At 36.5% G+C, this 21,950-nt stretch overlaps 3 protein-coding genes and 1 pseudogene across 5 annotated transcripts; 3 read left to right on the forward strand and 1 right to left on the reverse strand.

Annotated features, from left to right (window-relative positions):
* The first annotated feature begins 418 nt into the window (after nt 1-418).
* Nucleotides 419-4,643, forward strand: LOC140808841 (U-box domain-containing protein 44-like). Of its 2 annotated transcripts, XM_073166139.1 has the most exons (5): nt 419-707; nt 1,192-1,426; nt 1,535-2,104; nt 2,207-2,516; nt 2,824-4,643. In XM_073166139.1, the coding sequence occupies exons 3-5, from the start codon at nt 1,550-1,552 to the stop codon at nt 4,419-4,421; spliced, it is 2,463 nt and encodes an 820-aa protein (XP_073022240.1). In that variant the 5' UTR covers nt 419-707; nt 1,192-1,426; nt 1,535-1,549; the 3' UTR covers nt 4,422-4,643. The 2 variants fall into 2 exon arrangements, with proteins under 2 accessions (XP_073022240.1, XP_073022239.1); XM_073166138.1 differs by lacking the exon at nt 1,192-1,426.
* Nucleotides 4,644-5,497: 854 nt separating this feature from the next.
* LOC140810946 (uncharacterized) lies at nt 5,498-9,231 on the forward strand. Of its 2 annotated transcripts, none has more exons than XM_073168873.1 (9): nt 5,498-5,598; nt 5,818-5,844; nt 6,505-6,584; nt 6,794-6,866; nt 7,054-7,111; nt 8,290-8,344; nt 8,463-8,487; nt 8,577-8,668; nt 8,905-9,231. In XM_073168873.1, exons 1-9 carry the CDS (start codon nt 5,596-5,598, stop codon nt 8,954-8,956), a joined length of 465 nt encoding a protein of 154 aa, XP_073024974.1. In that variant the 5' UTR covers nt 5,498-5,595; the 3' UTR covers nt 8,957-9,231. The 2 variants fall into 2 exon arrangements, with proteins under 2 accessions (XP_073024974.1, XP_073024973.1); XM_073168872.1 differs by having other exon boundaries at nt 5,498-5,700; nt 8,905-9,228.
* Nucleotides 9,232-9,570: 339 nt separating this feature from the next.
* Nucleotides 9,571-12,767, reverse strand: LOC140810945 (probable protein phosphatase 2C 27). Its single transcript, XM_073168870.1, has 4 exons — nt 11,982-12,767; nt 11,330-11,524; nt 10,933-11,138; nt 9,571-10,514 (listed from the first exon to the last, which is right to left on the reverse strand). The coding sequence occupies exons 1-4, from the start codon at nt 12,186-12,188 to the stop codon at nt 9,959-9,961; spliced, it is 1,164 nt and encodes a 387-aa protein (XP_073024971.1). The 5' UTR covers nt 12,189-12,767; the 3' UTR covers nt 9,571-9,958.
* Nucleotides 12,768-15,153: 2,386 nt separating this feature from the next.
* Nucleotides 15,154-20,540, forward strand: LOC140810087 (glutamate receptor 3.3-like; annotated as a pseudogene).
* Nucleotides 20,541-21,950: the final 1,410 nt, after the last annotated feature.

Below are 21,950 nucleotides of genomic sequence, written 5' to 3' on the forward strand. Positions count from 1 at the left end.
GTATTACTTTTAATTGTGAATATGGGTAGGGTTTACCCGTCTCACGGATTGTGATCCGTGAGACGGTCTCACATGAGACCTACTCTTTATTTAGTCAAACACAATTATCGTAGAAAAAATCTATGATCTTAAGTAGTTACATTCGTGTTTTATAATTTTATACAATCACGTCAATAATCAATTTTATCCAATTTTTCTTTATTTTTTCTCCATCTTGAGTTTGGATCAAATGATTTTTCTGGTTTGATTGGTTTTAAAAATTAATTAAAGGCTATGATTGGTTAAATTGAGTAAAAGGCTTGGTTTAATTTGATTCTGATTCGAATGAATTTTAAGGGAAGGACAACTTCACTTTACGTTTTCAGTTCACTCGAAATTTCACCCATTTTTACTAAAAAATAACCCCCACTCATGAATAATTAATGTTGTTTGTTGTTTTCTCGTATTTTTCCCATTCCGAACGGCCAGCTACTTCCCCCATTTCTCTTCTTCTTCTCGGTTCTTTCTTTCCAATCTTTGCGCCATCCCCGCTCCACTGAACCCAAGATTCACTCCTGGAAGAATATGAAGTTCTGTCTGTCCAGATTTGTAGTTTGTTATATTTCTTGACTTGTTTTTTATGCCAGGTTCAAAATCATCAAGGGTCTCTAAAGTTTACTCAAGATTCGTGTGTAGTAAGAAAAGATCGCATTTTTACTTGATGTGAGGTTAGTAATTGGCAATTGAGTGTTGTTTAGTGGTGGAATCATGTTAGATTGAACTGATCTCTGATTTTTGTTATCCGGGTGTAAATATCTGTTTAAAATGAAAGTATTGAGCTTGATATTATTCTTATCGATGTACTGATAGATTGAGTTTGGAGCTTTCTTCTTCTTTTTTTTCGGTTTTAGAAAGTGGCAGTCTTTTTGCTGGACCAGCTGAGGCGAGTCCAATGCCGTACAAATGAAAAAAGTTGAAATTTATCATGGTTGTACTAAATGTATGTGTTTCGAACTAGGAAATAGAAAGATGGGCCCATTCCCTCAAATGAATTCTTAGATACAAGTGATAATGGATTAGTACTTCGAATCTTCAGCTTGCATTTTGAAATTTACTGTGTTTGGATGGTGGGGATCATACGCTTTGAAGCATCATGGTTGCTGTAGTTCCTTTTTTTGTAAACTGAATGAATGTCTTCTGGATTTTTTGTAGCAAGGTTTTTTATGTGGCTATTTGCTGGTCTTTGAAGTTTGCCGATTCTTGGGAGTTGACATGTTTAGTGGAGCTGAATGGTCTCTAACATGAGTTTCAGAAGTTGATGTTTTAGAAGGGGATGTCTTTTGTTGTTGAGCCTGAAAATAGGAGTGAAAAAGAATGCATATGTCCTTACAATTCATGTTGTTAATTTCCTTTTCATTTGGCTAGCAGCTGCGAGGGAGCATTAGAGGTTGTTGAGTCGGTGTTACTATGATGAGATATTGATATCAATATCATATTATTTTGCTATTAATCTCGATTCTATGGCTTTAATTAACAAGCTTTTACCCTTTTCTAGAGGTGATCTGGTTCGATGGCTGGAAGCTGGGATGAAAGTTATGATCAGGGTGGTCAGTCAGATAACAGCAACCATTTTGAAAGACTACATATCGAACCAATTTATGACTCATTCATATGCCCTTTAACAAAACAAGTAATGCGAGATCCTGTGACATTGGAAAATGGGCAAACATTCGAGAGAGAAGCCATTGAGAAATGGTTCGCAGAGTGCAAGACAAGTGGAAGAAGGCCAGTTTGCCCGTTAACTTTGAGAGAATTGAGAAGCACGGAACTAAATCCTAGTATTGCTTTACGGAATACGATAGAAGAATGGAATGCCAGAAATGAAGCTGTTCAGCTCGACATGGCTCGAAAGTCATTATCCTTGAGCAGCTTCGAAAATGACATTCTCCAATCTTTGAAGTATATCACGCACCTCTGCCAAAAAAGCCGCTCAAATAAGCTTGTAATTCGCAATGCAGAGCTGATACCAATGATAGTTAGCATGCTAAAGAGCAGTAGTCGTCGAGTTCGGTGCAAGACCCTGGAAACCCTTCGAATTGTGGTGGAGGAAGACACAGATAATAAGGTTGTTAAAGGTTGAAGATGCAATGAGCATTTTTTAATACTTTTTCACTGTTTCAAGTTGTTCTTTATGTATTCCTTCACTTACGATAATGTGAATCTGCAGGAAATAATGGCTGAAGGGGATACTGTACGTACGATAGTTAAGTTCTTATCTCAAGAATATTCGAAAGAGAGAGAAGAAGCGGTTTCCTTGCTTTGCGAGCTCTCTAAATCCGAAAGGCTATGTGAAAAGATTGGTTCGGTTAACGGAGCAATCCTCATATTTATTGGATTGGCTAGCAGTGACTCTGAAAATGTTTTGACGGTTGAAAACGCAGAGAGAACATTGGAAAATCTTGAAAAATGTGAGAACAACGTGCGACAAATGGCTGATAATGGAAGACTGCAGCCTCTCCTGACTTTGCTTCTTGAAGGTTCACCAACCTCGTTACAATTTTTGTAGAACTTTGTTGTTTTTGTTTGATTTAGTTTGTTTCGTATAGCATATTACTGATGGGGATGGAAAAAACTACATTTAATGTAGGCAGGGGTGGATTCAGAAAGGAGTTGATTTTTTCTAAAACCATAAATTCAGCCACCCAAATTTTATTCAGTCATCCCCGCCTCCCCTTTCTCTCCTCGATTCCAAGGTCTGCCATTGGATGGGGATTAGCTAGTGTAAAGGCTTTATTGATACGATACTAAGCAACAGTAATGGGATTTTAATATGGATTATTGCAGGCTCGCCGGAAACTAAATTATCCATGGCTGCTTTCTTGGGTGAATTGGTACTCAGCAATGATCTAAAAGTATATGTTGCTAGGACGGCTGGTTTTTCGCTGATCAATCTTATGATGAGTACAAGCATGCAAGCAAGAGAGGCTGCTCTTAAAGCTTTAAACCAAATTTCATCCGATGTGGCAAGTTCCAAAATCTTGATAGAGGCAGGTATTCTTCCTCCTCTCGTCAAGGATCTTTTCATCGTTGGAGCCAACACGCTGCCTATGCGGCTTAAAGAAGTGTCGGCAACAATTCTTGCTAATGTCGTCAATTCGGGTCACGATTTTGACTTGATCCCCGTTGGACCAAATCACCTAACGCTGGTTTCAGAGGAAATTATTCATAATCTTTTGCATCTTATTAGCAACACTGGCCCTGCAATAGGAACCAAGCTGCTCCAAGTTCTTGTTGGGCTTACAAGTTTACCTACAACCGTATCTAGTGTAGTTTCTGCTATTATAAGTTCTGGTGCTATGATTAGTTTGGTTCAGTTTATTGAGGCGCCACAAAGGGATTTGAGAGTAGCTTCCATTAAACTTCTTCAGAACCTCTCCCCACAGATGGGTCAAGAATTAGCCAGTTGCTTATGCGGCACGTCTGGTCAGCTAGGGAGCCTTATTAGAGTGATAACGGAAAATGCAGGCATTACGGAAAATGCAGGCATTACGGAAGAGCAGGCAGCAGGGGTCGGGCTTTTAGCTGATCTCCCAGAAAGAGATGCAGGTCTCACTAGACTGATGCTTGAAGAAGGGGCTTTTCAGCTCTTCATTTCAAGAATAAGTAGCATCCGAAGAGGGGAGACAAGAGGCAGCCGCTTCATGACCCCATATTTTGAAGGACTCGTCAAGGTTCTTGCAAGAATTACATTTGCCTTGTCTGAGGATTCGGGTGCAGTCCGTGCGCTCTGTCACGAGCATAATCTAGCTTCGATTTTTATTGACCTTCTGCAGTGTAATGTGGCCGATAACATACAGATGGAATCCGCCATTGCTCTGGAGAACTTATCTCAAGAATCAAAAAACTTAACCAAACATCCTGAGTTTCCAGCTCCCGGAATTTGTTCCTCGATTTTCCCTTGCTTAAGTAAGTCTCCTGATATAACCGGATTGTGTAAGATCCATGGTGGGAAATGTTCGCTTAAAGAAACATTTTGTCTCTTGGAAGGACAGGCCGTGGAGAGACTGGTGGCCCTTTTGGACCACGAAAAAGACGAGGTGGTTGAAGCATCCCTTGCAGCCCTTTCCACTTTATTAGAAGACGAGGTGAACATAGAGGAGGGAGTTCAGGTGTTACTTGATGCACAGGGAGTCAAGCCTATTCTTGACTTGTTAGTCGACAAGCGAACGGATAGTTTACGGCGAAGGGCAGTTTGGGCGGTCGAAAGGCTGTTGAGGAGTGAAGAGATAACCTATGAAGTCTCTGGCAATCCAAATATAAGCACAGCACTTGTGGATGCTTTCCAACATGGCGATTTTCGAACACGGCAGATCGCCGAACGAGCCTTGAAGCTCCTTGACAAGATTCCCAACTTTTCCGGTATATTCCCTAGCATTGGATAATGTACTTGAGATTGTTTTTGCTAGAATGTTAGGATCTTGTATTTGTTTTCTCCAATCTTTCTTAAGTAAATAGTTTGTGAAAGATGACAAGTACATAATATTGGTCTTTATTTGTATTGGCAATATCTTATATTTTTCCTTTGCCTCCTCTGTGGTGTATGTTTTCACTTGAATTCGTAGTTGTAATTTGTTGATTTGAGAGATTCTATATAATCTTATTCTTATTGATGCACTTTCAGTATTTTTCGAACACAAAAAAACTCGTTTTTGTGATATGAATATTTTATTTGAGTCATTTATTATAAATTATTATTTTTTATGTAAAGAATATTATTTTTTGCTTTCAATATAAGCATGATTTACTCTTTCCACGAATAAAATATTTAACTCTAGTCAATTCATCGAGGAATCAAGAATTAAAATTTCAATAGCATTCATACAACAAAACAAGTGCGTTTATTATCACAAGACTGTAGTTTTGTTTGCGTTTTTGTTAAGTTATTAAAAATATGAGTGACTTGATGAGGTTAATTATGAAATAAAGTATTTTGGTGTCCTCTGATATTATAATATAGACTAGTTCCTCTGTATACGCGGTATATATGTGTACAATATTTTTTCTAATTATCGAGAGATTAAATTACTATTTGAATTGTTGAAAGTTTAAAAAATAAAAATGTTTGTTGAAATTAAAAAAAAAGCAAAAACAAAAGTGTAACATTAATATTACATAAGGGCAAAGTTAGAAAAAAATATTGGTGTCTATTTTTATCTCTATCAGGTCCAACCTTTATATATATATATATATATATATATATATATATATATATATATATATATATATATATATATATATATATATATATATTCTTTTGAACAAATATTTTACGGTGAATCTGAATACTTGGATGTCTTTTGTAGGTAAAGAAGAAAATTCTTAATGGGCTCTTCGTAAAGTTTTAAGCCCGTTTATAGATTGAGGCCCACTTAGGTGAAGCTAGTCGTGTTCTCGACTAAATTCCAACTGGCGGCATTTAATTGGACATGAACAACACATTTCTTCGATGACATGGCATTTCTCTTCTCTTATTTTATTTTTTAAAATAAATAAAAATGAAACGAGTACTACCGAAAATTCCACCGGCGGAACAGAGATTACAAGCTGGAGGAAAAAATGGTGATTTTTTATTCAAAATCTACTTTCTTTATAGTTATTGCAATTTTAGCATCAACTGCCGGTGGTATCGACGATAAATGCGCTGCTTGCAATGCAATTGCTGTGAGTATTTGGTGTCGATTAAATGACTATTTGTGGATATTTAAAGTCATTTTCTGGTGTTCGTTTCTGACCATTTGAACGGGTTTATGAAAATCTTTCTGATTTCTTTGATTGCAGGAGGAGCTGGAGCTCGGACTCTTGAAAGTAAGAGTTTTTGGGATTTATCGATTGAAAGAAATTATGTTTCGTTATTGTTGTTCATTGGAGTTCAATACATTGTTATATTTTTTAAGTGCTGGAAATATGATTTGGTGGATTATTCTAGTTTTAATACAAGAATAAAGTTAAATACGTCGCTGAGAACTCGTCACATGGCTATATGTGCATGAGTTTGTTGGATATTTATGAGTTGACATTGGTGAAAGCCAAGTAAAGAACTAGGGTGAAAGGACAATTAGAGATTTACTGATCCCAAAGTTTGAGCTTTTCACTGTGGGGGTCCATGGTCAAATGTGAAGCTCAGAGCGCTGGTTTGAGTTTGGAAACATAATGTATAGGGTTGTGAGTTGAGGGATGGATATGCCTAGATTCAAGTAACTATTCTTATAATGTTTTTCCTAACCTGAGCCACACACGTTTAATTTAGTTGATGCCATTTTTTGGTGTCTATAAGAAACATGTTCTGGTTAATAATACTCTTTGTGATATTACACTGAGATACGAAGGTGGAACTCTATTAACTAGAAGGTGCAAAGTTTTCTTGGTTTACTTACTGAGAAATAGGACTCGAACCTTTAGTGATCATCCATTTTTATGATTGCACTTTTATGCAACTTTTTGGAAGTATTGATTGATGGCATTCAGGAAAAACCAAGAAACCACTTGGACATGAGACATCGGCTGGACTCTAAAGGTCAGCGTGAAGGAAAGCTAATTGATTACAGGTAGAAGCTAACTTAGTTCATTATCCTTCATGGTTTCATCAAATATTCGCCATTTTATATAAGTTCTTTTAGTTTCACCCATGTGATTTGGACCCGGAAAAAAGATCCTAGAAAAAGTTGCTTGACTGTTAGTTGATTAACTACAAGGCAGTCTTTTATGGTTTTTTCATGGATGGCTAAACAATGGGTTCTGTTTTTTTCTCCAACAGAGTCAGCGAGTTAAGGGTTGTTGAACTTCTGGATGGGCTCTGTGAGAAGATGCAGGATTATACTCTTGAAAAGGTTGTGCGACTTTCTTTTTTTTCCTTGAATCTTGCTCTATTTTTCAACCGAGAGGGAAATTTTATTTGTGATTCTTATAGAAAGGATTTGATGCCGGAAACATGTTATCCATTTAAGTTGTGTCTCCCTTGGAAACATATCAAATTGTACATCTTTCTTGCTAATGATGGTCTATTTGAATTGGCAGGTTAACTCAGGCAGGGAAGAGTGGATCAAAGTGAATAACTGGGACAATTTTGAAACTAGTATGCATTCTACTACTTGTAATTAGTTCATATTGTACTCGAAACATTGCATTCAATACTTCGTTCATCTGCTGGCTAGAAAATTTATTCCAACAATATCAAGATTCAAGCTAAGTTTTTACACTCAACTGTACCAATTAAAAAAACAAGTAATGATTAACTTATTTGTGCGGTTATTTTTTTGTTTCTGTGGTCAAGGACCGTGCAATGTATGGGGAATTGTTTGAAAATCTTATGGTTTGTGAAGTTCTGATTTCTTCGTAACACCGTAAGTCTGCTGATTTGATGGTAGTTAACAGCATCAAGAATAGATATGATATTAGGCCTCCAGCAGTAGAAATTTGCAATGATTCTCATGCACCGGGTACGGTTCAGACCAGAGTGAAAATAATGAACTTTCATCAACCCCATTTCCTCTCGGGCAGGTCTGGCAACTTTAATTATCAATTGGATGATGTGAATTCATATGCAATGAAAAATGGGGCAGTTTCCATATTCTGTAGTAACTCACTTGTCCAAGAAACTTTTGATTAAGTGGTTTTTTATTTTAGTTTGAGGATCACATTACATCCTTGGAAGCCGGTCCTCAAGGTTGGATAGGTCTAACCTTATCCGAAATCTGAAAGTATGAATCATAGCACAAATTCAAATGCATTGTAACTTTCTCATGGAAGGAATTAGCACATGGTTCTTCTTTCTTTGAAGAATGTGCTCACGTGTAAATTAACAAGGTATTGCACATTTTGAGGTTGCGTCAAAAAGAAAAATGCCAAGTATATCTAGAAATTTATATGTGGTGTGGACATGCGTGGCTTACAAAGGGACTCAATGAGGTACAAACCCCGTAAAGATGACGACCATAGCTGCTAACTTGGTACTCACAGAACCTTCACAGTTCAAAAAACATCTTTTAGCATTTTTGCTGCACAAGTAGCTTATGGCAGTCAATGAGTAAACATTCTGAGGCTTTGTAAACTATAATGTACAATTACTATTTAACAATCAGATCTAAACTATAATGTACAATTACTATTTAACAATCAGATCTATGTTTCTTCATTATTCAAACTAGGAATTTTAGCTTAGGAGAGCTCCTTCCTTTTCATTTCATGCAATTACTGAGATTTTCAGGTTCTTTTGAATTTCGCCCGGTAAAATTCGAAGTTTCTTAATTGCAGGCAATAAACAAGAAGCTCGAGCGTATTCAAAAGACATATCAACTTTCTGCGGAAGGTGAGGCCTGGAACTATCTAACTATTAAAGTTGGGACATCACAGTGATTAGTTTCTTGATTTCCTTGTGGAATATATAAATCTAACTTTAAATTTCTTTACTTATACTGCATCGCTAGGCTACTCGAGGAAACAGAGGACGAGGCAAAATCATCTTCTACTTTCTATCGACCTTTTCTTCTGCAAACACTTTACTGCGTGACTAAGAATACTTAGTTTGATTCCATTCACAGTTGTCTGAAGCAATAAAGAAAGGTTCAATTCAAGTTGGAGAAGTCAGCAAGGTTTTATGCCACGATCTCAGCAGATATTGTAGTAGAACAGGGTAATTTCATTTCTAACTCGTGCTTTTACTTGAGATGTCACTGAAAAATTGCGTGTGAGGATTAGAATGTACATTGGAAACAGTAATCCATCCGTTGTTTTTTATTGCAACCTAAAGCCTTCGCATATCTGATCCAAGACACGGGTCAAGTGGCATTCCACTTCTGCCATTGAATGTGGAAATTATGGTCATTATCAAAAGAAAAGGCCTATTCTCAAAACTTCTTTGTTGTGCAGCGGTATACAGGAAGCAGAAGACGATGATGAAACTAGTGACGGAGAACTCTGAACAACGAGTCTGGTGATTCTGGTGTCAGAAATGGCTAATTGAAGTCCGACATTTTTTGAGATGGAGTTGGAGTAAAGCTAATAGTCCACGAGGTAGAACCATTACGGCATTATTCACCAAATTTTTCTATACCTTATAAAAAACATTGATATTTTAATTTACAAATAAGGATGCATTTCTGGATTATTTGTTGATCTATGACATAGTTTCTTTGACATCTTATGCTATAAACGTGAGTTAAAGAGCTTTTTCTGATCGTTGATATTTCTTATGTTCATGTTTTCATGCAAGTCATTACCCACTGGGTCATAGCCTCAATCCCGGTTATTACGAGGAAAAAGTTAAAATAATCTGCACTTTCGTTATGTCTCGCGTTTGGAGAACCCAGTTTCTCTCTATATTTTCCAAGAAAAAAGAAATCTTTTTGATTGTATCATGTTCCATCTGAGTTTTTTTATCATTCTATATTTTTTCAAATTTTTCTAGTTTCTATTTATCCGCTACCTCTCTTCATCAAAATTCATTGCTCCGCCAGACTTGCCTAATTAATCTCCACATAAATTTGCACCGGTTATCTGCATTCGAGAAAAATTAGTCCTGCTCTTCTCTAACAATAAAAAATCAGTACCTTTATTTCTCTAGGTGAAAAAGATAAAACACAGCGCGAACAAGTCTCTAAGCTTTATATACATCAGGACAAAATCATCCTAACTTCTGGAAATCTGAAGAGTTTAACCCACCCATTCAATTAATACAACACTTCACTCAAATAGACATGAGCGAAAAACTACAAAGAAAATGTCTTCCTCTCTTTTTAAGTCTTGATGCCATCATCTTAATCACCTTACTCGGTGCATAAATTTCATTTATGTTCCATGTAAAAGATTGATGACACATGTTTATCAATGATCTTTTAATCCATTTAACACGTGTCATTTATCTAAATACACAGAATATGAAACGAAACTATAGCATGAAACATAACATCTCGTCTATTTCTCACTAGTTACCTTCCAGCACACCTTTAAGAAGATTCAACCCTTCAGCAGATATACTCCTCCGGACTCGACTAGGAGGTATCTCTATCCGAGGTGGAGGATCCTGAGAGAAACAAATAACTATAACTGTCAAGTTATCACAAGTATTACGTTTCAACGCTTCCCTAACTAACTCTCTCGAGCATCTTTCAGGATCATTATGCAGCATCAATTCTTTCCTTGCCATTGTGATGGCACATTGGCTGCTCATGACATCCCATAGGCCATCACATCCCATGATCAAGAACTCATCATCTTCTGTCAAGACAGTTGCCTGTAACTCTGGGCTGGCACTTAAAGGGCATGCGGATCCTTTTGGTCCCTTCATGTGCCAATCACCAAGTGCTCGTGAGACAGATAGTTGACCATTAAGGTAGCCGTCATATATAGCTCCTCCAAGTTTTTCGATTCTGAGTCTTTCAGATGTGTAGTTCGGCTTATGATCTCTGGACATTTCAATCGCTTTCCCTCGTTTCCCCAGCACTGCTCGACAGTCTCCAGCATTGGCGACTACTAATGTTCTGCAGAGTAGAAATCATATTACACGTAATTCAAAGCCTAAATTCTTAGATGAAGTTCGTGAGCCTCTTCAAAAAGACCTTCAAAAACTCTCACCATAAAATACTTTCATGTACTTCAAATGTTGCCAACTGCATACAATAGTGTCCACAGCCACAATTTGTTCACCTTTCTACCGATTATAGATACAAAATATAGGGGTTTGCAAAATCCACTATCAGATAGTAGAATCACAACTCTAAGGCAAATAATTCCCAGGTGACAGAAAGAACCAACATACAGAGTAATTGAAGTCTTCCGTTTACTAATAGACAGGACATTAACTACGATTAAAAAAAAGATTATTGATAACTGGTAATGACACTAACAAGCGGAGTTCAGGCAAATTCTGATGACATGTGGGAGAATTTTTTTTCTTACCTTTCAGTAATGAATGCGGTCAATGCGGTTGTACCAGATGATATGTCGAGGGAACTATCATCAGCAAATGCATAATCAGCCCTAATAAATGCACTATTGATTGCCTTTTCCAAACAAACTGGAAAAAAGGAGTCCTCGATTATGAACTTAAGAATATTATTCTTCACAAATGATGCTGCATCTGTACCTCCATGACCATCAAACACCTGCTCACACAGTGTGCGACTCAATAAACACAAATAACAGGTACCAAGTGAAAACAAATATAGTATAGTGGAAAAAGGAAACCAAACTTCGTTTCTTTACTATTCTAAGACAATTTTTTCAGTCTTGGGTTGATTGGAGCACAATTCAAGATAAATGGTTCGATGCACATTAATATAATTTTGCTACACACCCCGTAGAAAGCTCCAAATGAAGGGGAACTTGCAATTTCATCTAAATGGTGAGCCAAGTTGTCTATGCAGATATGTTCATCCTCCATATACTGCTTTGGTCCTCTCTCAGCACAGCTTCCAGACCGGAAGATGGGTTGAAAGCTTGAATTTATATCTGATGGTGACTTGATTCCCGACATTCCAAGCTCAAAATCCTTCAAAAAAAAAAAATAGATAGCATTACCTCATCAGTATTGCATCAAACATGCAGAAAGGCTAGGGCCTAAAAAGGGTAGATTGCCAATTCAATTTCAGTGCCCAAGTACCAGTAAAATTATAATCTTTTAATTCACTACTTCTAAAGGTTACAAGCATTGATCCCATCTTTTTATCAGTTGAAACTCAGATATGCTGCCAGCAGAATATAATAAAACACATGTTTCTCAAGGAGAAATGGTTTCTCCTGCTTTAACCTCATAGACAACCATAGAATCCTCCATGGCTGACAACAACCAAAGCCTCCAAATGAACAATGAATCTAACACATTCACTACCATTAACAAACAGGCAACATGAACTTTTTTCAGTACGGAATGAAGATCTTGTCGTTATTAAATAGCAACATAAGCTGGATGTAAGTGAAGCATCGCATTACTAGAAGAATTGACTCACAAAATCAATAGGTGACACCAATGTGGTGGTGCTGATAGAGTGCCGTACAACAGAAAGATGCCGCGGTGGTTTCCTGTTAACTATTTGCTTCGCTTCTTCAATGTTCTCTGATATATCCTCTCTCAGAACTGAAACTTTATGATCATTCTCACTATAACAACCTTTGTCATTTGTTAGCGGAGGTGTAGTGTAAGTATCCCCGGCCATTTTCCTTCTTAGAACATCAACTTACGCCGCCTCTTTCACAAGATCAAGAACTCAACAGATGCCCTTTAATAACAAATTCAACAGATTTGTCCCCACAATCAATTCAAAAAACCCAATAACACAAACAGATCAACCATTATTATCCTTCTTTTAAAAGATCAAAATCAATAACCCCACCTCGATTCCTTCAAAGAATCTCCAAATTATTCTATCCTCGACACCTCGAAACCCAATCAAATTAAAGACGAAACCAACCAAATTAACCGAACCTTGAGATCAAATTCCACACTATTAACAAACTAAATCGTACTACCCAGAAAAGGGAAAAAAATAACGCAATCTAGGAGAATTCGGTCAAAACGAACTTCAGGGACCAGCGGATCCAAATCCCATGAAAAGAAAAATAAATTCAACGCTTGATCGATAAAGTGGTATGTAGATGGAAATATAAAAAAGATCTGCAATTGCCCTTCCGAATTCCTTTATCCAATACAAAAGAAATCCCTTTAATTATTGATAAAATATCGCAGAGAAAAAATCGAACGAGAGATTGAAGAAATTATACTAAGATTAACAATAAAATGAATGCAGGTGCGGAATTTTGTTAAATTTAATTCAGTTGGTAACCGGTGATTACAGGTAAATCTTTGTTGCATATGGACACGTGGTGGGTTTTAATTAGTTACAGCGGTAGAGTAGACGGGATCAGTTTCCCTGCCCTTGGATTTCTGACGCAGTTGACGTGGACACATCGCACACTAGTCAATTTTGTTGGGCGAAAAACGTAAGCCGTTTGGCCCAGTCAACCCCTGACTGACCCACACCCATGCTCAGCTTCTCAACAAGACGCGTGATCTTTAACTCTTACCCTGCGTTTGGTAAGGGTGATAAGGTAGATTTATTTTTTTTAACTCATTTTATCTCTCGTTTGGTATGCGTAATTATTTGACCAAGTTAATATCTCCTATGAATGAGTAGGTTATATTAAGTGGGTTAAAATAATATCTCCTCACCACTAAGATTATTTATCCAACTCTTAATCCTTCATATTTTTTCAATTTTACCCTTCTCCTATATTCAAACTCACCACCACTTCCCGCCACGGCCGTCGCCACCGACCACCGACCGCTGTCGTCATCGGCTGCCGACGTCGGACCACCGACTGTCGCCGCCGACCGATAACTTCCGACCGACCGGCAGCCGTCGACGCCGCTGACTGCTGGCCGCACCAACGTTGCCGGAACGTTGCCGTCGTCGTCGCTGGAGTGGAAGAAGAAAAAAAAAAAAAGGCAATTTTATCCGTTCATCAAAAAATTCAAAATTATTCTACACTTAAAAATCATACCAAACATAACACCATATATTACATTCCTACAACAAACATTTTCTTTATCATTTACTTACTAATCATTAGTTTATTTTATCTTTCAAATCAAACGTAATCTTATAATTTTAAGCGAGTTTAATAAAAAAAATTAATATAAAAATTCGCTTTTAGTTTTTACTGTATGAGGTATAAAAAAACAATATGATTTAACTTGAATTTTTTAAAAAAAGAAGTTAAATTCAAATTTTATCTAGAAAATCCTCGCTTAATTGCACTTTTTTCCTTCTTAGTGTGGACAATCTAAAATTGAATGTTTTTTTTTCATGTTTTTGTTCGAATCGAAGTTTTTTTTTTTTTTTTTTTTTTTCCAAATCACGCTTCTAGTTGAATCCTTGCATTTTAGAACAATGCCTAGGAGAGGAGAACCCGAAATACTAACTTAGGTACTCGGTTTTCGGGGTATCCAAAATTCTTCGTATATGTCGGAGACCCTCAAATTTTGAAAATAATATTTTTTGTCTCGATCAATATATTTGATTCGATAAATATTTAGAACATGAGTTATAAATAATTATAGTTTTAAGTATGTTCGAAATTTATCATTGTCACACGACTTTAGCTATGTTTGGAACGAAATATTAGATATGTTGGATGTATTTCGAATCCAAACATTCAATCTCATTCTAGTTATTTATGTAATTTTTTTTTAAATATCCATTTATTTCAAGATTTTAGTAATTTTCAAGTGGTGCAAAATGTAAGGTAGAAAAATTTATCATTATCACTATTGTTGGCAAAAAAATTCAAAAAAAAAAAAAATCAAAATATTAATCAATTTAACAAATTCTCTGATTAGTGGGGCTAACCAATAACTTGTCCTGTAAAAATATCCCCTATAACTTGTCCTATAAAACTTGCACCAATCGAATACACATATTCTTATCAGACGGTCTCACGAATCTTTATGTATGAGACGAGTCAACCCTATCGATATTTAAAAAAAAAATAATACTTTTGAATAGATGACCCAAATAAGAGATCCGTCTCACAAAATACGACTTTTGAGATCGTCTGACACAAGTTTTTGACTTAAATCATTCCACGCGAACATTTGCAGGCTGGGTGGACTCGACATTCGAGAATAAAAAAACTAAGAATGGATCAGTTCATCTGTTTTAGATCTTTAAAAAAAAAACCTGCAGACAGAATTTTATCGATTATTTTTACTTAAAAATGCAAAAACAATTTCAATCGTTTTGTGTAAGAATATATAAAAGAGGGTTAACATCATTATTTTAAGTTAATATATCAACGTTGGTGGTACAAAAAAACCATTTTATCTCTTGAATGATCCACTTGAATAAATTGTTTCAACACGAAATACAATTTATTTAACGTAAAAATATGATATAAGTTAAAAGAAATATAGTTATCTAAGAAAATCTTGAATTGTAAATTATCAATGGGAATGCGGAATCGAATGTTGATATATTTTTGAAAGAAATTAAAAGTTCTTGAATCGTGTTTCTCACTGTTCTCTTTGGCAATAACCCACAAGTTAAAAAGAGGACATTTTTTCTTCAAGAAAAAAAATGACATTTTGCTCATCTGTTTCTTCGATTTCAAAGGTGATTTTTTTCAATATTTTCCCATCTGTTTAACTTGTGGGTTATTGCCAAAGAGAATAGTGAGAAACATTTTGCTCATCTGTTTCTTTGATGCTCTGCGTGGGGCTGTGGTACTTCAAGCTCGCTCGCTCTAAATGGTTTACTGGGTTCATAAATACTTGAAAATTACTGATTTAGTTCACCAACGTAGTATTTGGGAGCATCTTATGCTGCTACAGTTACCATATTGGGTTGCTAATTAAGGTTTTATTTGTATTTCATTGTGTATTTGTTTGTTGTTAGCTTTTAAAGTTTGTTCTTTAACTTCTTACTGGCCATTTACACTTGCTTTCTCTATTCTTTTGTGCTGTGGAATGGGACTCTGTCGTAAATTATTGGAAACATGAACAAGTTTGTTGTTTTGGAACGCATTTACGTCTGTTTTAGAGCTTTAACGTGAATAATCGAGTGGTGAAGCAGTGGTTTTAATCTGGAATCGAACCGAATGTTAAAAAACTTAAGACATGTGCTCGTGCTCTATTCAAAGCTCAAATGCTTGTATACTATTGTTGAAAATTAGACATGAAATATATTTATTTAATATATAATTATATTACATTAATTAAAAGTGAACCATTGAACAAAATATTTGAGCTAGAATTAAGCTTCTCAAAATGTTTGAACAAATGCAAGTTCGGTTTGAGTTGGATGATTTGGAATATGAATTGAACATTTTCGAGCAGGTTCGAAAAGCTTGTGAGCGAACTCCGTGAATTTGCACCCCTAGTTTTTTCTATTGTTTCTTATGCAGAGACTTGATGTTAAATTCTTCTACCCAATTTATCAGAATTCGGAGAATGCTTGTTCTTCAGGAGCTGCAGACTAGCAAGTCGAGGACCACCTATAGCCTAACATTTCAAAATTTAGTTGCAACTTTTGAAAATATCAGTTTCAGAATCAAATCCATTAAATATCTCATTTGTCCCAATGTTGTACGGTCCAAAATTTTGGGCCTGCCCCTACTTGTTACGAGGTTCTGAATTTGATGATCTTTTGGCTTTCAGATTTAGTGGTCCGTGTGCCACTGGAGTGAGTGTCATTTGGATTATTCTATCGTGGTTGCTCTCTTTTGGATGCGTACCAAATGGTCTGAGTGGGAATGCTTCTTCAAGACCAAAGATTGTGAATGTTGGAGCCATTTTCACTCCGGATTCTACAATCAGGAAAGTTGCCAAGATTGCTTTTGAAGAAGCTGTCAAAGATGTGAATGCCACCAAAGTGTCCTCTCAGGGATTACACTCATTGTAGATATTAAAGACACCAATTGCAGTCGATTTCTTGGCTTGATTGAAGGCGATTTATTGCTTTAAAAATAATTTTCACTTGAATTATCTCAATTGTCTTTATATGTTTCCCTGTTCAAGAATACACTGACAGATTGTTATTGTTTGCAGCTTTGCGATTTATGGAGGCTGATTCTGTTGCAGTCATAGGTCCCGAATCTTCAGTAGTTTCCCATACGATACTGCATGTTGCCAATGAGCTCCAAACTCCCCTTTTATCATTTGCAGCAACAGACCTACTCTCTTCTCTTCAGTTTCCTTACTTTATGAGGACAACAATAAGTGACCTGCATCAGATGATGGCAGTTACTGAAATTGTATATCATTATGGTTGGAAGGATGTGACTGTTATTTTTCTTGTGATGACTATGGGAGAAATGGGTTGGCTGCATTGGATGATGAACTTGCAGCCAGGCGCTGTCGAGTTTCTTATAAAGCAGGGATTTCTCCTGTAGACATCAGTCGGAGTGAAGTCATGATGTTGCACTAATGGCATCTCAAGTCGTTGTTATACATGCTAATCGTGCAGCAGGACTTTTGGTTTTTGATGTGGCGGAAAATCTTGGAATGATGGAGGATGGCTATGTCCGGATAGCTACAGATTGGCTTGCGTCGGAGTTGGATTCTGATTCCCAGCTTAATCCAATGATTGATTCTCTGCAAGGAGTAATTGTTTTGCGTCAACACGCTTCTGATTCAGAAAAAAAAGAGATCCTTTTCAGCTAGATGGAACAAACTGACTTGTGGTCAGTTAGGCCTATCCACCTGTGCACTATATGCTTATGATACGGTCTGGTTACTCGCTCATGCTATTGACACGTTTTTTATCAAGGTGGGATTATTTCGTTTATTTCGTTTTCTAATAATTCTAGGTTGCAATCTTTAGCGAGAAGTGAATTGCACCTTGAAGCATTGTCTATTTTTAACGGAGGTGCGCTCTTGATGAAAACATAGTGCAGAGTGATTTTGTTGGCCTGACAGGGCCCATGAAGTTTAGTTCCGACAAATCTCTCGTTTCTCCTGCATATGAAATTATAAGCATAGTTGGAACAGTTCTCCATTGCATTGGTTACTGGTCGAACTATTCTGAGCTGTTGACTGTGGCTCCTAAGAGCCTATATTTAAAGCCACCAAATCGCTCCAGTGCAAACTTGCAACTACATGGTGTTTTTTGGCCCGGAGAATCAGTAAAAACACCTCGTGGCTGGGTTTTTCCAAATAATGGGAAACAACTGAGGATGGGGTTATCCGTAAGGGTTAGTTATCAAGAATTTGTATCACAAGTTCCAACTTTTAATGGATTCTGCATTTATGTGTTTATGGCTGCTGTAAATTTGCTTCCATACGCTGTTCCTTATCAGTTCATTCCATCTGGAAATGGCAATGAAAATCCAAATTATGATCAGCTAGTGAATTTGAAAACTACTGGAGTAAATATGATTTTCAATGTGGTGATAATAAATTGTTTACTCTTTTATCCATGGCGGATATTTATTTTATTTTTATTTTACTGGCCACTAATTATCATGGTTACTCATGATAGTTCTTTGATGGAGCTGTCGGTGACATTTCCACTCTGAGAGACCGAATGAAATTTGTGGATTTTACACAGCCACACGCAGACTCGGGACTGGTGGTGCTGGCCCCGGTTAGGAAGTCGAATACAGGTGGTTGGGCTTTCCTATGGCCATTTCCACGTCAAATGTGGGGAGTCAGCGCTGCTTCTTTTTTTGATTGGGATGGTTGTATGGATTTTGGAACATCGGACAAATGACGAGTTTTGTGGACCACCAAAGCAACAGCTGATAACCATTCTATGGCGAGCCTAACATACAGATTTCGGTGATGATAAGTCGTGGTTTTATTTTAGATTAGCAGCGTTTCCAATTTTGGAAGTTGCAAGGATCCAAGTGGTCAAGCATAGTCAAATTTCCTATTGGGCAATGGTCATTCGTCCTAATTCAAGGTTTGTTCATAAAAGACTAATGAAATAGGCATTTAACATCATTTTGTTTGCAGGTTTAGTCTCTCAACTCTCTTCTTTGCACACAGCAAGCGAAGTCCAATTTCTAATATCTCAACTCTTTTAATTTGAATTATGGCGTGCTTATGAGTATCTTTTGTGGATTCTTGATTTTTCTTTAATGCAGGAGAGAATGCTGTGAGAGCTCTTGCTCGTGTAGGACTTCTAATATGGCTCTTTATGGTTCTGATAAATAACTCTAGTTACACTGCAAGTCTGAGTTAGATCCTGACTGTACAACAAATCCATTCCCCGATCAAAGGAATTGAGAGTTTGAAAGAGGGTAACGAACCTTGGACACCAAAAAGGCTCTTTTGCTGAACACTATCTGAGTGATATTTTTGGTATACCCAAGTCGAGGCTCAAGGCTCTTCGATCACTGGAGGAATATGCCACAGCCCTTCAACTGGGTCCCGAAAATGGCTGCGTTTCTGCAGTTGTAGGTGAGCGCCCATATATAGATCTTTTCTTGTCAAGCCAATGCAAATTCATAATCATCTGTCAAGAGTTGACCAAAAGCTGCTGGGTTTTTTTAAGTAGCATCCAAATCCGTTGAATATATTTCAGGCAGGTTTGAATCTGTAACTATGGTGAATACTTCGCTAGATTTTTTTGTCATTGAATTGTTGAATCTTGTGACTTAGAAAATGAAGAGGAGGCCCCTTAGTAAATAGACATCTTGCTGCAGTTTCATGCTCATTTCTTGCTTCTATTTTCAGGCGTTTCCACGGGATTCTCCTTTGTCAATGGACTTGTCAACTGCTATATCAACACTATCCTAGAATGGGGAACTCCAACGAATCCACGACAAGTGGTTAACCTTCGCGGTTCAGATGTTATCGATCTCGAGTCTGGTCACCTTCAGCCCACTTTTTAATTTAGCGACGGTTTTTAACAACCGTCGCTATTATTTGCGACGGTTTAGTGCGACGGCGACGGTTTTAATTACACCGTCGCTACTAGCGACAGTTATTGAAAAACCGTCGCTATTTCAAAAACCCTCGTACATCGATGTCTTAGTCCAATCAAATCTCGTCCATTTACAAGGATGAGACGAAATTCATCCCATATCCTCTGATCCGCCCCACCTCAATTCTACAAAATTTCTCTCCCAAGTCCCAAGCCCTTTAGCGATAGAATAGAATTGTGGACTCCCGAAGAAATCGAATTGCTCATCGGCAAAGCAACAATCCAGGTAAGAATCGGCTATACATTTTTTATTTTGTTTTTTATAGGTTCTCTGTGCGTGATTTGTGGTTTCTTGATTGTTTGTGGTTGAGTTGTTGATTGACTATTACTTGTTTATTTGTTTAATAATTATTTTATTCTTGCTTAGGGGTATAACTTGAACTATTTCAAAATGGAACATCAATCTGCTGCAAAGAAAGGAAAAACATTGATATCTTCTTTCTTTAAGAAGAGAGATCGTCAAGCTAGTGATCATCAGTCTTCGTCTATTTTTATTGAACGAGATCCGGGAAAAAGAAAACAGATATGTGAATATCATGTTAATGTACGAGATGAGATAAGACGTTCATATCTAAATATGGGGCATTATCAACGAGATATGTTGGAGTATCCAGGTACAAAATTTGGAAGCCAGAATCGTTGTTTTCAGAAAATCGTTGTAGGGCACAACTTCGTTGAACGATATAATGTAATTATTTTTTTAATAATATATAACTTATTATATTGAGTTCAAGCCCCCCAACTTGTATTCCTGGATCCGTCCCTGCCTTCACCTAAGTAGTTTTTTGGTCTATATCTTCTGTGCGGGATGGTTCGCTTCCTGGCTTCTCCTGATATATTTCTGTCAGATTATTAACAAATTTCGACATGCTGCTCCAACTGGATGTGCATCCGATGGACCTGGTAGCATGCGTTCTGGACGTCTACGGACATTGTTATTGATAATCGATGAGAAATCCGATTCATCCAAGAGGAGAGAGTACACGAATGATGGTTGAGAATTCGTCGTTTTCGGAGACCACGTGGGAGATTGATCTCTGAAGGGATTCAAAGAAAAGTGCTTCTCTAGCTTGTGTTAGATAATGCTGTTAAGACTTGTACTCAATGAATTGGTCTCTGTTATATGATCAAGTTTAGCATACTTCAAGTGATTGTAACATTGTTACTATTTGTAATATTTTGTAGATGTCTTGTATATTTCTTTCCGAGGCTCGTAATTTCTACTGAAACTCGATGTCATTTTACTATATTATTACAAGATTTGAATCAAAATAAGTACCAAGATCAGACATAAAATTCATATCTTCGATCCATCTTATCTAAATTTTATTTTATAATAAAATAGGTATCATGTAAGAAGATTTTATGTATCTATATAACCAGACGAATGGATATGATTTATACTTACATTGAAGACAAAAACTTGTGTGAGACGGTCTCACAGGTCGTATTTGTGAAACAGATCTCTTATTTGGGTCATCAATGAAAAAGTATTATTTTTTATGCCAAGATTATTACTCTTTATTGTGAATATGAGTAGGGTTGACCCGTCTCACATATTAAGATCCGTGAGACGGTCTCACATGAGACCCACTCTAAATTGAAAATTATTTCTTTTGACATAGAATAGAGTATTTTTCATGGATCGAGTCAGATTGGATATCCCTATCACATCGATTCTTAAAACGATCTCACTTAAATTTATGTCTTTGTAAAAAAGTTCATACTTATTTATTTACCTCAAAAAATGTATTCCACAAAACATCAAACTATACATATTATTCTTGGAACAGAATACAAATACGCAATTCAAAATAACAACATAATTAACATATTAATTAAAAATTAAAAAATCGAATAATCAGAAATCTGCTATCAAATGATAAAATATAAATGATTCAAATAAGATATTTGTCTTATAAAATTGAATAATGATTCATGAGACCGTCTCACAAATTTTTTTGTGTATTTTAAAAATAAGAAGAAAAAAAAACCCATTACCAACCGGACGACTATTGAAGAACCGAAAGATGGGGGGTTTGCTTTTTTCCTCGTAAAAAATGAGAATATGAATCAATTTTCAAATATCCTAATTAGTGGGTCGACCCAATCACTTCTCCTTCTTGTGTGAGACGATCTCACGGGTTATATTTGTGAGACGCATCTCTTATTTGGGTAATCCATGAAAAAGTATTACTTATTATGCTAAGAGTATTACTTTTTATTGTGAATATGGGTAGGGTTGACCCGTCTCACGGATTAAGATCCGTGAGACGGTCTCACATAAGACCTACTCCAAGTTTTTTCCGTTTGTAATAACATGAAATCATCTTAAAAATTAAAATATTAATTAATAATATAGTTATTTATCATAAAAATTAATTGTAAGTGTAATTTTTTTTTAAATTAAAATTTCTTGAAATTCTTTTTTTACTATTATTGTCAGCAATAATGGGAGAAAATGATCACAAGCAAGGTAACATTTTACTTGTT

The sequence above is a fragment of the Primulina eburnea genome, chromosome 13 (genome assembly GCF_022965805.1).
Source record: "Primulina eburnea isolate SZY01 chromosome 13, ASM2296580v1, whole genome shotgun sequence".
Lineage (NCBI taxonomy): Eukaryota > Viridiplantae > Streptophyta > Magnoliopsida > Lamiales > Gesneriaceae > Primulina > Primulina eburnea.